The sequence below is a fragment of the Bidens hawaiensis genome, unplaced genomic scaffold, assembly GCF_021521415.1.
Source record: "Bidens hawaiensis isolate Kalapana, Puna unplaced genomic scaffold, B.hawaiensis_p1.1 tig00021192_1, whole genome shotgun sequence".
NCBI classification, from domain to species: Eukaryota; Viridiplantae; Streptophyta; class Magnoliopsida; order Asterales; family Asteraceae; genus Bidens; species Bidens hawaiensis.
Window position 1 is genome coordinate 8187 of NW_027493280.1, and position 12761 is coordinate 20947.

Genomic DNA, 12761 nt, shown 5'->3' on the forward strand with positions numbered 1-12761 from the left:
GTTAAATTATTAAATGCATTATATCAACAAGACAACTCAATATTCAATGTTTTGTCATATGCTTCATTCCAGGAAAAATAATAATATTTATTTATCACAAGAATAAGACATTCTTCAAGCATTATTGAAATTTATATTTCATATCATTTTAACTAAATATTATGCCCTTTTTTCTGTTTAATGTATATCTGTAAGCCTTTAATACTGTTACAGTAAAATTTTTAGATTCAAATATTGCTTTTACTGTTTTCTACTAGAACATGTTAAACACAAATTTTGATTTACTTGATCCTGTTAAATACTAACAGGGAAGATTAAAAGGTTCTAAAAATTACCAACAACTCTTTTAATAATAATCCAAAAGTGTGTATAATATATTAGCATAAAAAGACAGACAGAAAAATAGAGGAAAAGGGTAAACTATTTTTTAACATTCTCCAACTAGCCACACCCCACCTAGGTACCCCTAACCCACCCCACCCCACCCCCTTCTCTCTCTTCTCTAGAATAACCAGACAAGAGTCAATCAAAAACCCCACAAACTCCAACTCCTCTAGCTGTTTTTCTCTCTCTAGACCCCCCTCTTTTTAATTATTATTATTTTTCTCTCTCTCTCTCTGACCACCCAGCCCTTGGCGGCGGAGACTGGTGGTGGCGGCGGTGGTAGAGGAGATGATGATGCTTCTGTGTTCTTGAACCCACCACTCAACTCCACTTACAAAAAGGTTATCTTTTTATGGAAAGAAATTAAAAGTACAACAAAAGTAGCACATGGAACCATCAGATTTGCAGCAGAGCAATAATAAACAACAACAAAACACAACGAGTCCACAACACCAACACCAACACCACCACCGCCACCACCTTCACCACCAACAACACATGGTGGTCCCATTTGATGGCCGATCTGTTGTTACCCCATTCATGGGCTCCATAAATAATAATAATAATAATAATAATAATAATAATAATACTTCCAACACCAACAGTACAACCACTAGCTCACCTCCGACCACCACCACCACAACTCCGGTGGACCCATCACTAGCAATCGCCACCAGATCCGACGATCTGACCAAAGACCCACCTGCGCCGGTCACCGCCGTACCACGAAAACGGTCAACAAAGGACCGGCACACCAAAGTCGACGGCCGTGGCCGGAGAATCCGAATGCCGGCCACGTGTGCGGCTAGGGTTTTCCAGTTGACCAGAGAATTGGGTCATAAGTCCGACGGAGAGACAATTGAGTGGCTGTTGCAGCAAGCTGAGCCGGCAATTATAGCCGCCACAGGCACCGGAACGATTCCGGCGAACTTCTCGACGTTGAACGTGTCGTTGCGTAGCAGCGGCTCCTCGCTGTCGGCTCCGGCGTCGAAGTCGGCGGCTCATCAGTTTCACGGCGCGCTGGCGCTTGCACACCACCCGTTTGAAGAAGGGTTTTCACAAATGTTGGGGTTTCATCATCACCAGCAGCACCACGGCCAACACCCACATCAAAACCCTAATAATAATATTCTCACCGCCGACCAGATCGCCGACGCAATTTCCACTGGCGGCGGTGATTCAACCGATTACATGAGAAAACGGTACCGAGAAGATTTATTCAAAGACGAAAGTAATCAAACCGAAACAACCGTCGGAGCATCGTCATCCTCACCGTCAAACAAACAGTTAAAAACCCAGCAAGAAGCCGGTCCTTCCTCCGGCAATAATATTCTACGGCACAATATGATGCCGACAACCGCCATGTGGGCGGTCGCTCCTGCCGCCGCCACCGCCGGAGCCGGAGGTGGCAACACGTTATGGATGCTACCAGTTTCCACCAGCAGCAGCAGCAGTAACCACCACACGACACCGGAGTCTCAGCCGATGTGGCCGTTTCCGGCAGCCGGCGGCGGAAACACGATACAAGCGCCACTACATTTTCTCCCGAGAATTAATCTTCCAGGGGCAAATTTGGAATTTCAGCAGAATTCGAGGAGTAATCCGCTGCAACTCGGGTCTATGATAATGAACCAACACCCTCAGCAGCAGCCATCTCAACATTTGGGACTGGGAATGAGTGAGGGTAATTTGGGTATGTTAGCAGCTTTAAATGCTTATTCCCGAGGTGGTCTGAACATGAATTCCGACCAAACTCAACAACCTCTTGAGCACCATCAACAGCAACATCATTCACAAAACACTGACAGTGGTGATGAAGACCAAAATGACTCCACTTGAAACAGGTATCATTTCACTTCCAAAATTAGCAAAAACATAAATATTAATTTAATTTAGTTTATTTTTCTATTTTTATGTAGATTTTGAAGTTGAGTGATGCAATTTCACAAGATGAAGTGAAAAGGTATATGCTATGATTTTGATTATTATCATCTTTTTTTATTATTTAATTATGCTTTTGTTTTTAGTTTTGAGAATTTATGTTTTGATTGTGGTGAATGCAATTTGGTAGGTTTGATGGAAAAAGATTCAAGAGAGATTGTATAGAAGGATAGATTGATTTGTGCTTAGTATTATAATTTTATAAATTTGGTTTGTTAATTAAGTCCAATCAAGTGAGGGGGGAAATATCTAGAAATGTGATTGACAATCAAGTGTTTAATAATTAAAATTTTGATTAGGGGTTAGATGATGATGATGATGATGTTGATGTTTCAATTTGCGTCTTTTGCATGTTGTACAAGTCAACTTATTATGTTTTGGGATTTTTTAATATTGTATTAGTTGTGTCATATGACTCATATCTTGAGTTTTGATTTGAAAATCATTTTTACAAACTAGAAAGACTAGAAAAGTATAGATCACATATTAATTGTAGCATTACTTACACTCAAGTTGGCCAATACAATCAAAACAGCACAATTTTAATAATTTTTTTTAAAACGTCGACTTTCTTATGTGTTATCATCGCACTTTCTAATATGGAGAGTTCCGTTGCCCTACTCTGTCAGACTATGTTGTCTTAATCTGGCTTTTGCTGGCTTGGGAGTTTAGTTTGGGCATTTCCCTGGGAAATCATACCACCAATTGCCACTTAACAGTCGTTGTGCCGTCACAAGAGCATAACTTTCTAACGTAACACGCGATATGACGAAAATTTTGGTGGACTCGGGAATAAAACTGAAAGCATCGCAATGGCTAGCTCAAATCGCAGGCAATATACGATTTTATATTGCCTAAATCGCAATGGCTAGCTCAAATCAAACTGAAAGCGTCACAAGTGGTCTCCATTGGAAAATCCGAGCCTCCTACCACTAATTATTATAATTTAAAATGTTAATATCTTAAAAATGCAACTTTACTGTAATCTTTTCAAAAAGAAATGCTCATGTGGACCATCTCTCTCCATTCAATGACCAAGTTAAGGGGGAAAGATAGGGCCAAAAATGCATTTACCTTGTTGGAGGATAAGAGGATTAAACACATAGATTCCTACTTTTTTATATCCTTTAAAAACTGAATATATCACTAATTTTTATATAAATTTTGTTAAACATATATGTGTTGCTTTTTTTTCGCATTTAATTTGTAGTTTCTAGGTATTATATTACATTTTTACTATTTATAGAGTACAAAAAATATATAATTGTAACAGAAAAAATATCAAATAACTACGTATACACATATCATGGTCATCTATAAATATATACACGTATACCATAAAGTCATAAACCATGTATCTATATTGAATTGACAAGTCGAATATGTTTTGTTTATTTGTTAGTGGGCATTCCATTTTAGAAAATTATTAAATAACAATTATTACAAATGTTCATATATAGCTTGCTTTGAACATGGGTAGATTAATTACATACTTAAATTTCATGTTACGCAAACAAACATAGATAGAAATATGCACCTTACATGATAAGGAATTTTGAAACGATGTTTACACAGATATAGTCATTGTTTGTCTAATGGGCGCCACTTTTCATTAAAGCGAAAGTTATTTGCGTGTGTGATCCATGTTGAAGATGATGGTGGAGATAGATTGGTTTTTGAACGTAAATTTTTTGTCATTTGATGGTTTTGCTTAGTAAATTTTTACAAGTGGTATCGGTGGTGGTCCATTATTTTCTAATAGATATATTATTTTTTTTGCATTTCTTTGACTAGAGAAGGTATGAATGTTTGTTCCCCAATTCCTCTTCAAAGATTATCCAATGTTTGTTATTAAAGAAACCCCACCTGGTCCTCAAAATCTTGCTAAAATCAAGGGAATTTTAAGTGATTTGTTGATTGATTTCAAATCACGAGTAAAGTAAACAAAATCCATGAAAACCTACCAAAAAGTGAGATGTTTGATAGGTTCATGAGTGGAAAGGAAGGTTTTGTTTTAAAAAAGAATATATTTTTGAGGGTGAAAGGGAAGTGTAGCACTATAATGTAGATTTAATCAACATGCAATTGTTGTGTTCGCCCTCAATGGTCCCTTAACTTTTAAACATGACCAATTAATATTTGTATGCATGGTTGAAATGCATAGTTGACCGTTTAAATAATAATCAATCAATCATATCATGAGGGTTTAAATGACATCTTACTCTCTATCTAATGGAAAAAGAGGTTGCTCATAGCGAGACCACTATTTAGATAATAACATGGCATGTATCTTGATTTTTATCGAAGGATATGATGAATCGGTAGACGTCAGTAAGGATAAAAGATAAGTTAAAAAATATGGTGTGAAAGTTCTTAATTCTTATGCTACTTCAAAAAGGAAAAGGTATAAAACTAAAGTAGCTAATAAAGTCCAAGATAAGCATGGGGAGATTAGAAAGAAATGCTGAAAGGTTAACAAGTAACGGAATGAGAATGCTGATCTAGTTGTCACTTGTCGTGGATAACATTGTTAAATTAAGTATTTCCAATTCATGATTCAAATATTATTCGGAGAATAAAGAAACCCAAATGTGGGTGAAAGATACGAATCTGTTGTATATTGAAGATTGCATGAGTCCCAAAAGTTTGTAATACTTGATTCCTATAGATAAATCCGAATGTTGATATTAAAATATGCTAGGACAGTCTTCTACCGATTCGAGTTATTTACTTTGATTATTAAGGGTGTACTCCCCTAATCATATGTTCTATCATGTATGTCATTTGTTTGAAAATCGGTTAAGATTTTATTTTTACTAACTTTTGACACAAATGAAATGAATGATAATATATGGGTTTGTGTTTCTCATTGTGAAAGTATTCTTAAATAAGAGTTTTACGATGAGCTATAATTTGTCTAAAATGAAGTTAATAAACTTGAAAGAAGAAACTAGATGAAACAATGTAAAGGTTTTGTATGAATGAAGCAAACATTATTTTTTATAAAATTCTACCCATTGGTTTACTTTCACACCTATGCACACACTTGGGGTGCATTATTTGGTCTGGATGATTCATAAATTCCATCATGTAAACTTTCGCTAGTTTCTCAGGTTAGAGAATAGAGAAAAACGTTCACACTGACATTGGACACTTCAAGGAGGGCACAATAATCCAATTGGCTCAAATTGAATGATCTAATCATTCACACTAACATATCAGTAGATTGTCTCTCGGTTTTAGCGCATTTAAAAACCATTATGAGCGCTAGCTATAGAATTGAACTTTTTTTTTTCAAGGCAAATATGAAATAAAAAAAAACTTTACTTGGTTAACAAATCCTATCAGGGAGCAAGAAAAAGTTGTATTTAATCATGTTAAGAAGTGGATTTTTTAGCCAAGCTACCTGATCTAAAATAAACTTGTTATCACACTTTATAAACTCAAAAGCATATGGTGACACATTCAGACAAATAAAAAGTTTACTCAATCGAATATAGATATAAAAGAAAAAAAAATACTCTTGTATCTTTTACACATTATTGTAAAGTATGCTATTATATTGTATTAAACAGTTTTCAGAATTTAACAAAACTAAGAAATTATGCATCATCATTTTCCGTCTCACACGTATATTGCTTTTATGTGCAATTGTACTTCTCTTTTCAGATATTTGACTCATTTCCTTTAATCCGGACAATGGGCTGTTGTACGTATAATAATACGCATCATTTTCCATCTCACACGTATAATAATACTCATTTCCTTAATTGACTCGTTGGTTAACATTCTGAAACAAGACCATTTATTTACCAACCAATCTATGGCTCTCTACTTCTTTTAGGTTTCTATCTTACTGCTCTTATAATAATAGTAATAGCAACAATAAATTATTATTATTATTATTTGAAATTATTAAAACGAAAACCATTTAAAGTTATAATAATAAATTTTTGTTATTATTATTTGAAATTATTAAAACGAAAAACAGAAAGGGGCAAGCAACCCAAACAAAGCAAAGACAAAGAAAATAAAGAACAAAAACAAAACATATGAAAAATTAACAAAATTGAACTTGCACTTCTCTCAAACAAAATAGCCTTTCGTTTACTTCTTTGTTTCGCCCATAAGAAAGAGGTTGATTTGATGCCATCCACTAATTTCGTCATCACTAAAGGAGCATTATTAAAAATGAGATCATTCCTTGCCAACCATATCATCCGACACATCACAACCGAAATAGCTTGAACGCATGACACTTTTCTTTACAATTAATCTTCTTACTTGGGTACGCTAGAATCTCCTCCACCACCTCGAAGTTGGTTCGCCTTAGAATCTTGACCCAGTTGGGTATTATTGGCTAAATTCCATTAATACCCTTGCAGTCATCAAACAGATGTTGTAAAGTTTCTACCCTTTCGCTGCAAAATACGCGCCACAAATCATCAATGGTGATACCTCGTGTAGATAGTGCATCTTTAGTCGCAATGCGGTCCAACAACAATCTCCAAATAAAACAAACTAATTTTAATCGGAACCCACTTAATCCAAAATGTGAAATTTTGTACATGATTATCCGCATTGCCTGTTTCTCATCTCAATGATCTAACAGAGAAAACCGAGCATTGACCATCAGTATCTTGTCACTTCCATGCATCTGGATTAAATGAGGCAACAATAAAAGAAATAAGATTTAACACAATTACGTAAATTAATTTGTAACCCAACTGAGTTGGGCCTTTTTTTTTTCTATCTTCATTTCACTTCATTTTCTTTTCTACCCACTCATAACAATCAATAAGACAATAAGCCACATCCTTTTGTTTTTCCAAAGCAAACAATGATGAAAACACCATATAAAGCGGTTGTTCACCGGCCCAACAACCAAGCCGAATAGTGTTTTATCCCCTTGTGGTTTAAGTCGCTCTACCACGTTTCTCGTAATGCAATTTTCCTCACTATTCAGCCGACCCATATGTTTCCAACCCCTAATTAAAGAAGGCTTTACCGGAATAGCTTTCCTTTTGTGTGTCCCTCTATATATTGCTGAAATAGCTTTTACCCAAAGTGAGTTATTACTTGGGTTTATACGATACAATCACTTTGCTATAGCCTTTAAACTGCCAACACCTATTCCCCCACGTTCTTTATCCAATATAATTTTACTCTGCGCCACTCAACTTATCTTCTCATTCGCATCCAACCCTCCCCATAAAAAGCGTCTTAGTTTGCACATATGCACTAAAAGATATTTTGTAATTTTTTTTCTTTTCATTTTTCTAATAAGTTGATATTCTTTTTAAAAAAACCGTCGATGCAGTGCATATGTGCAATATATGTATTGCATATACATACAAAAGTGTTTTATACTGCATATAATACAACATAATTACATTACACATTACACACCATTGAATATATGCAAATACAACACTATTGTTTGCATGCAATACACACTATTGCATATATGTAATACAACACTAATGCACATGTGTACTATATTGATTTTTTATTTTTGCATATATATGTGCATATACAATATACACAATTTCGTATATGCTATTCAACGCTATTGCACATATAAAATGCACACTAATGCACATATGCAATAAAAAAAAGTCGATGTGTTGCATATATGCACTACAACGAGTTTTTTTTATCTTTTTTTAATATATATTTTTTCTGTTGAAGAATAACAAATATATAAGAAAGATAAAAGAAAAAAAGTTATAAATATTTTTTAATTAAATTAAAAATATTTTCTTTATTGGTTTTTTAGTTTTCTCTCTAAATAAAAGTTTTATCCTGATTATTTCCTTATATATATCAAGTCATGTTAAAAGTTGTAATCAAATATATATATTGAGTTATTTTGTTGGAGAGTTTATTCCAAAATTATATTTTACTCAAATACCTATATATAATATATCAATTCACCACTGAAATATTATTCGATTCAACTACACTACATGGGGCCAGGGGCCTGTTTTGGGTTAATGAAACTACAAGTCTACAACTATAAAAGCCATACAAAGTTAAAACTTGGAACTTTAGAAGGAGTCGAGTCAAGTTTGTGTGAACAAGAATGTTAGGTGTTGACTTTTGGGAGTCAATCAAGGGACTTCATTATCAGTATGTTTGCTTTTTAATGCTCTTAGAAAAGTGGGTTTATAGTCCTTTTGACCGTTCTCATGCAAACAAAAAACACCGAAAATGACCATTTTTTATATAATGTACCACAATTATTTCTAAGCAAACTCAAGATTCCCTTGGATTGTGTTTTATTATAATTAGGTGCATGTAACTTTGATTAATTGACGCACGAATGTTACCCGAATACCTGCATCAAATATCAGGGATTATGGATGTAGTTTTTCAAAGTTAGGGAACATACGTGAAATCCGTACAAACTATAGAAAGCGTCAATGTAATTAACTCTTAGTTTATTATTTTAGGATTTTGTAAATCATAAATCTACCTAATTTATCAGTTATCAACTTATCACGATAAAATATATAAGGATTTTTTTCTAGGAAAATACTTCCTATTTTATCCTAACCCTTTAATATTATATATAAAAAAGATTACCAGATAAGTTTTTAACTTTCGTCTGATGTGATTTTTTTATGAAACAGTCGTCGTTATATTTACTATAGAGGGGAGGAGGGGAGGAGGGGTAGAGGACGACCGAAATTGACTTGGGATGAGAGGATTAGGCATGATTTGATAGACCTAAACCTCTCCGAGGACATGGTTGAGGATAGGAATTCGTGGAGAAGTAGAATTAAAGTTTAAGGATTTTTAGAGAGAATTGAATACCTTAGGGCTTAGAATTAACTTATTTAGGTCACATACCATAATGGTATTTCCCTTACATATATTATTATTATTATTATAATTATTATTAGCTTTTATATAGCTGTTAAACTGTGATCTTATTATTAATATTATTATAATTAGTAGTAGTTTTTATATAACTGTTAAACTTTGATTTCCTTTATTTTGCTTCATACACATGTACTTAGAGCCGAGGGTCTCTCTGGAAGCCACCTCTTTATTCCTTTGGATAGAGGTACGGTGTGCCTACATCCCACCCTCCCCAGACCCTACTTATAGCTTTGCTGTCGGTGGGATTTTACTGGGTATGATTGATTGATTGATTGAGTCGTCGTTATATTTAACATGTCTTTAAACAAAATAAAACTTCATTTTCTTAAAGACTTTATGTTCATATTCAGCTCTACTCTACAGTTTGATTGGTGATTGTTTGAATTATCTTTGAGATATGTGTTCTATAGATACGACTATACAAGGAGCATGCACCACTAGCTGTTTTGAGGATACGCTTAAGTATAAAAGAGTTGTCATTAAATTAATTTAAAAACATATATTTTATAATGTTGTTGTTTTTCTTTTTACAAATAGAGGTATGATGATAACTATTAATGATTTTAATGATACATGTTTGATTGATTTGAAGTCATTTCTATTTTAGTGAGATGGTAAGATGTTTGAATGTAAATTTGAAAATTAATAGTTTAATATATGTAGAGTGTATCATTTAGTCGTTAAAAAAATATTTTATTTGAAGTATGCATAAATTACATTCCTATATATATATGTGTGTGTGTGTTAGACTTATAGATTAGAAGTTAAGAAAAAATAGTATGCTAAGCTATAATAGTTAGAGCACCTGCTTGATTTTTTTCATTTTATGGACGCGAACATGACTATACTGTTACGGCGATAGGTGAAGGACAAGAAGAGAGAGACAAGAAATGTTTTTGGCTACGAGCCATCATAAACGAGTGATGTGAGAGGGGCGGAGATATATGGAAAAGAAGTCTATGTGATTAGGGTTTTTGGTCAACATGAAGAGAAAAAAGAAAGAAAATGTTCGCAAAGAATAACAAATTAACAATATGGATGATCATCAATATCTAAAAGAATGTTACCATGTGCGACGATACTTATTTCTCTAACATACATATCAACTCTTAGAAATATGATTATAAACATGATGAATCTAATGTGTATAAACAAGTCTAGAGTTTTGGACACCTAAAATTGGAATCCCTTATGACTTTATAATAATTATATTTATAACAGATTTAATAAAATGTGGAATGGAACTATAAAAACATTAAAAAGATTTTTTAAAATCTGATCATGTCTTTACGTAGAAGATCCAAACAAGTTATCGTGCTTCAAAGTAGGTCCCATAGTTTATATTTTTCATTTTTTAGTATGAAAAATTAAACTCAACCAAACCATCCAAGAATAGCAACACGCTGTCTAGGCTTCTAGCAAAAGTTTTGACACCCTAGTAATCTCACTGGAAACTACTAGTATAGCTTTGACCAGGTCTGGCTTGATCTACGACTAAAGATCCATCATGTACATATTTGATAACATAAACCCTGATAATAATGATAGGACATCGTCCAACTCCTAAGAAACTAAGATCCCTCCTAATGTGTGCATAGGGATTTTTTTTCTCGTAGACATTTAACCTAATAGCTGAGATTAATGAGTTGAATTTAAAATTAATTTATTTCAAGCTCTATTTCTTAAATTGAACTTGGTTTGTTTTTTTATTTTTTTATTTGCTTATTGTTTAACAAATTTACAATTCACAATAATCATTTGTATATAAATTTATAGTTACAAATATATATAATTTACCTTTTATAGTTATATAATTACATGTATCATGTAGGTATATAGAACTATAAAAACTTTGTTATATTTAGGCAAATTGAATTTTAATAATCCCAACTAAATGTTATTACCAATAATAGTTGCAACTAAGTTTATTCCCACTGGTGGTCTCAAATTTTTAAAAAAAATAGCTTTCAGTGATCCACCGTTAAAAAAAACTTAATGGCGTTAAGTTTTTATGTTTTTTACCGTATTTCGAACTAATTTTTAGGGCTTTTGAGCAGAATGAGGATACAAAATGATTGATGTAAAACTTAGCTCGAAACGATGCTCAAAACGACTTAATTTTTGTTAATTTGAAGTTCAAACATCCGATTTGAAGCACTAATCAAGCGTTTGGTCATTTGGATATGAGTTTTACATTAATCGACTCATATCCTCCTTCTGATCAAAAGCTATAAAAAATCAGTTTGAAATTCGGAAAAATCTTTACGTCTTTAAGTTTATTTTAACTAGGTAACATTGAGAACTGATTTTTCTTAAATTTAGAACCACCGGTGAGAATAAACTCAGTTGAGATTATTGTCGGCTAATAGCATTTAGTTGAGATTATTAAAATCCAACATGCCCTATATTTATATATAGTAGACTCATTTAAGGTCGTAGTTTATAATTTGAAGTTCAAACACCCGATTTGAAGCACTAGTCAATCTCTATGAATCTTTGTACTTATTTATTAAACTAACTACAATTAGGTTGCTCTACTTGCGAGTTGATTCTAACGATTCTAACATTGCTAGCTTTCTGCCCCCCCCCCCCCCCCCAAACAAACAATTCAATGAGATCAGTTCTTAGTTGTTTCATGGTAAACCCTGCCTGAATTGTCATAGTGTGTTTTATGATTGATGTCTTAGTTTACCCTAGAATTCATAGTTTATAATAGTTAACTCCACCTTCCCCACGCACATCGGAACAATGTCGGTTCATAGAATATTTGTATTAATTAATAATATAAATATTAATCTAAACATTAGATATTTGTATACTAGCTTGATACCCGTTATTATATGAATAGCTAATAAAATTTCTGTTTATGTTTTAAAAAAGTGTCTCTTTTAAACCGTAGAAAATAATATTCTTTTAAAACCTCTTATATATCAATAAGGGCCTATATGATTGGTCTTAGTGGTTGAAGATTCTAGCTTATCTGTAAACTTTGTTCTTTCATTAAATATTAAATTGCCAAAATCCAACTAACCACACGCATTGCGTTCTCAAATTTCTTGAGTTTTGTTTATGAGTGAAATTAATTTTCTGTTTGGTATGGCAAAGGATTGAAATGAATGTGGTAATGTAATGGACAACATAAAGGAAGAGTTATTATTATTCCAATGAAATGTTTGGTTACCACGTAGGAGTGAATAATCATTACTTTGTGGTGTTTGGTATGCCAAAAAAGAGGAAAAAATAAATTTAAAATGATTGTGGGTGGCGGTGGCAGGTGGTGGTGGGCCGGAGGCGGTAACGATGGAGGTTGTTGGAAAAAAGGGAGCAATATTTACATTCTTTTATTTTTAAGGGGGAACATTTTTGTTTATAGGCCTTATATTATCAATTATTTGCCCAACACATGTACGACATAGCAGAACAAATCGGATACGTCCCAATGGTCCTGAACTCTAGCTTAGCTATGTTAATCGACATATCAGAACGTGCATATGTGTCCGTGCCATCCTTAATTGCTTATAGAAGGATGTTCAAATATTTCTAGACGA

The 12761-nt window shown here is 33.4% G+C and overlaps 1 protein-coding gene across 1 annotated transcript; it reads left to right on the forward strand.

The window, feature by feature from the left end:
* The first annotated feature begins 608 nt into the window (after nt 1-608).
* LOC143562984 (transcription factor TCP8-like) lies at nt 609-2391 on the forward strand. The gene is made up of 2 exons (XM_077050637.1): nt 609-2228; nt 2304-2391. Exon 1 carries the CDS (start codon nt 772-774, stop codon nt 2221-2223), a length of 1452 nt encoding a protein of 483 aa, XP_076906752.1. The 5' UTR covers nt 609-771; the 3' UTR covers nt 2224-2228; nt 2304-2391.
* Nucleotides 2392-12761: the final 10370 nt, after the last annotated feature.